The sequence below is a fragment of the Triticum aestivum genome, chromosome 2D, assembly GCF_018294505.1.
Source record: "Triticum aestivum cultivar Chinese Spring chromosome 2D, IWGSC CS RefSeq v2.1, whole genome shotgun sequence".
Lineage (NCBI taxonomy): Eukaryota > Viridiplantae > Streptophyta > Magnoliopsida > Poales > Poaceae > Triticum > Triticum aestivum.
This window is the reverse complement of record NC_057799.1, coordinates 478,263,310-478,266,373: the sequence shown is the minus strand read 5'-3', so window position 1 is coordinate 478,266,373 and position 3,064 is coordinate 478,263,310. Positions and strand designations below refer to the sequence as shown.

Here is a 3,064-nt window from a genome sequence, read left to right as displayed (position 1 = left end):
ATAGAATAACGCGCGCGCCGTTCACGCGAACATTTTGTTTATTGCAGATTCTTTAAGGCACCAGATTGATTCAGTCGTACCCTTCAGTTGTAAGATAAGATATGGTTATATATGCAGCTGCAATTACCTTGACCACAGGCTCTCTCTGCAACACAATGTATACAATTATTTTCTTAATTATTCACGAAGATCTTATAAAGTAATACATCAATATATCTGAAATCATCATGTTAGCAACATCTGTCGCTACTTCTATTCATTGATGAAGAGGTACAAAAAGCGTGAGCCAAACTCAGACCTCCCATTTAAACCTAACATCTAAAGTCAGAGACCCCAACCAAACCATATACCAGGTCTGAGGCACAAACCGGTCCAACACACTTAGGTCATTGCCGCCGTCTTAATCGATCCATTTTCGGAGTAAATACTGACGCATAGACCTTGCCAGGCCTGCTGTCAACGCCGTCACGGCGCCAAGCAACGCCTTCTCCCTACGCGCGTCCATCATCACACATCCATCGCCGAGGCCCTGCCGCGCCACGCCGCCGAGACTCCACGTCGTCGCTGCGTCACATGGAACGCCGCTCCACCGCAAATGCCGTCCACTGGTCCCTCGAGCCTATGCATACCTCCAAAAATGACGCCCCCGAGAGAGATACGACACAAGAGCGCCGCCGTCATCCGATCAACCGATCTAGAGTTTCCCCAGAGGCGGCGGATAGGGTTCTAGAGCTTCTCCACGATGATGCCTTCAAGAAGGGAACGACGCAGAAAACGCCACCATCGCCGGCCTTAACAACAAGCCAAGAGCAGGGGTTTCACCCAGATCCGCTCGAGAAATCTCCATCCAACCTCGTATGCACGGGACCGCCACGGACCACCGCGCCGCGCATAAGACAGGCCGCATCGCCCAGATCAGATCTGGCCGGAAGCCAGACCACACGTACAGCCGATCCATTCACCAGGCCCTCCATGCCGCCGCGCCGATCCAAGATCCGACCGGCCGCAAAGCCATCCCTTTTGTGTAGAAGTATCATCTCACGCCCTCGACATCATATCGATGTACTTGACGGATTGCACCACGTGGGGATTACATTACTGCCATGTCAGCATGATTGATGGCAACTACCAACCACATTTCGATGCAGAGAATAATGCAATGGCTCTCTTCTGTATAAATAGAGCTTGGGTTTATAACTTTATATATGCTGCTGCAATTATCTTGACCGCAGGCTCTCTCTGCAACACGATGTCTTCCTCCTCCTCCATGCGAATCTCTCCACCGCAAGAAGGCGAGGCCAAAACCAACGAAGAGCTCTACCAGCAGTTCACCAAGTTGGTGTCCTCCTGGCCGTGCTCCCCTGCCCTCTCCAATTACCAGCTCTACCGCCACGACAATGGCTGGCACAGCAGCCTGGCTCCAATGGTCGGCACCATGGTCGCCGACGCATGCTTCGCCGCGCGCCCCTCGGACATCATCGTCGCCACGCTGCCCAAGTCCGGCACGACGTGGATCAAGGCGCTCCTCTACTCCACGGTGCACCGGAGGGAGCACCCCGCGGACTCCTCCGACCACCCGTTCAACACCCGTGGTCCTCACGAGTGCATCAAGTTTCTCGAGTACCAGCTCTACACGCAGAACAGGATCCCGGACCTCGACGAGCTCCCGGACCCCAGGCTCTTCGCCACGCACGCCCCCTTCGTGTCGCTGCCGAGGTCAGTCGTGGCGTCGGGCTGCAAGATCGTGTGCGTGTGCCGCGACCCCAAGGACACCCTGATCTCGCATTGGAACTTCGCGAACAAATTCAGGGTCGGGGACGGACTGGAGCCGCTCTCAGTCCAGGCCGCCGCCGACTACTTCTGCGACGGCGTGTCGCCGTTCGGGCCGTGCTGGGACCATGTCCTCGGGTACTGGCGCGCGCACTCCGCGAACCCCGAGCAGGTGCTCTTCTTCAGGTACGAAGAGATGAGTCGTGACCCGGCGGCACACGTGCGGAGGCTGGCGGAGTTTGTCGGATGTCCGTTCAGTGTGGAGGAGGAGGAAGACGGCGTGGTGGACGCCATCGTCAAGCTGTGCTCGTTCGAGCACATGACTGGGCTCGAAGCGACAAAGGGTGGCAAGACAGAGCTCACGTTTGGCGTTGTGGAGAACAGCTCATTCTTCCGGCGCGGCCAGGTCGGGGACTGGGAGAACCATCTATCGCCGGAGACGGCACGAAAGATCGATGCCATCACCGAGGCCAAGTTTAGGGGCTCCGGTCTCTCTATCTAGCTAGCTGGGGTGTAATATTACTCGATCACAGCGTCACTCGTATCATTTGCAAATTCATTCCTCGTGAGTTTTTTTACCGTCAATGTACTGTGGACTTATAAGTAAGGGAGCGCCTAGAACTCATTTAGCTGAGACATAAGTATGGTCTCATTCACATGACGTCATCCCCTGTTGTTGCAGCCTGGTTGAGTCCCCCTTTGACTTCTTTCGTCCACTGGGCCAGTTTTTAGTTTGGGCTGGTTTTAGTTGTTGTTTTCCGGTTTGGCCCGTCAGTTTTTGGTTGTTGCGTTTTGGATGTCTGTTGTACACGCACGCGAAATTGCATCGCACGATCCAGTTGCTTCTACCTTGGTTTTCTTTCTCTGTGAGTACGATTTGTGCTTGGCTGGGATTTTTTTTGCCAGCAGCAGCGCTGCCACAAGCAACGTCCGGCCTAAGTTTGTCCTTTGTATAACTTTTCTAATGTGCAGTTCTCTACCGGTTTTCTGTTTGGTTTTTGTGCTTCTTATAGAAAATGTTGAAGTTTTTTTTATTTTTCCTGTTTAAGTTTTTCTATTTTTCATGCTCCTTGTAGAAAAAAATGAAATATATATATTTTTTACATTTGTTATGATATTTCACAAAAAGTGTTCTCACATATTAAAAAAATCCTATCATGTATTAAAAATATAAAGATGCATTTGAAAATGTATAATATCATTAAACAACATTCATTATGTATTAAAAATGTTTTAAAATGTATTTGCCTCGCCGTCTCCAAATCGGATGCCCCGTGCGTCGAGCAGAGGTGCG

General features: G+C 51.7%; 1 protein-coding gene across 1 annotated transcript; it reads left to right on the top strand.

Annotated features, from left to right (window-relative positions):
• The first annotated feature begins 1,219 nt into the window (after positions 1-1,219).
• Positions 1,220-2,431, top strand: LOC123049629 (cytosolic sulfotransferase 8). Its single transcript, XM_044472529.1, has one exon. It carries the CDS (start codon positions 1,250-1,252, stop codon positions 2,270-2,272), a length of 1,023 nt encoding a protein of 340 aa, XP_044328464.1. The 5' UTR covers positions 1,220-1,249; the 3' UTR covers positions 2,273-2,431.
• Positions 2,432-3,064: the final 633 nt, after the last annotated feature.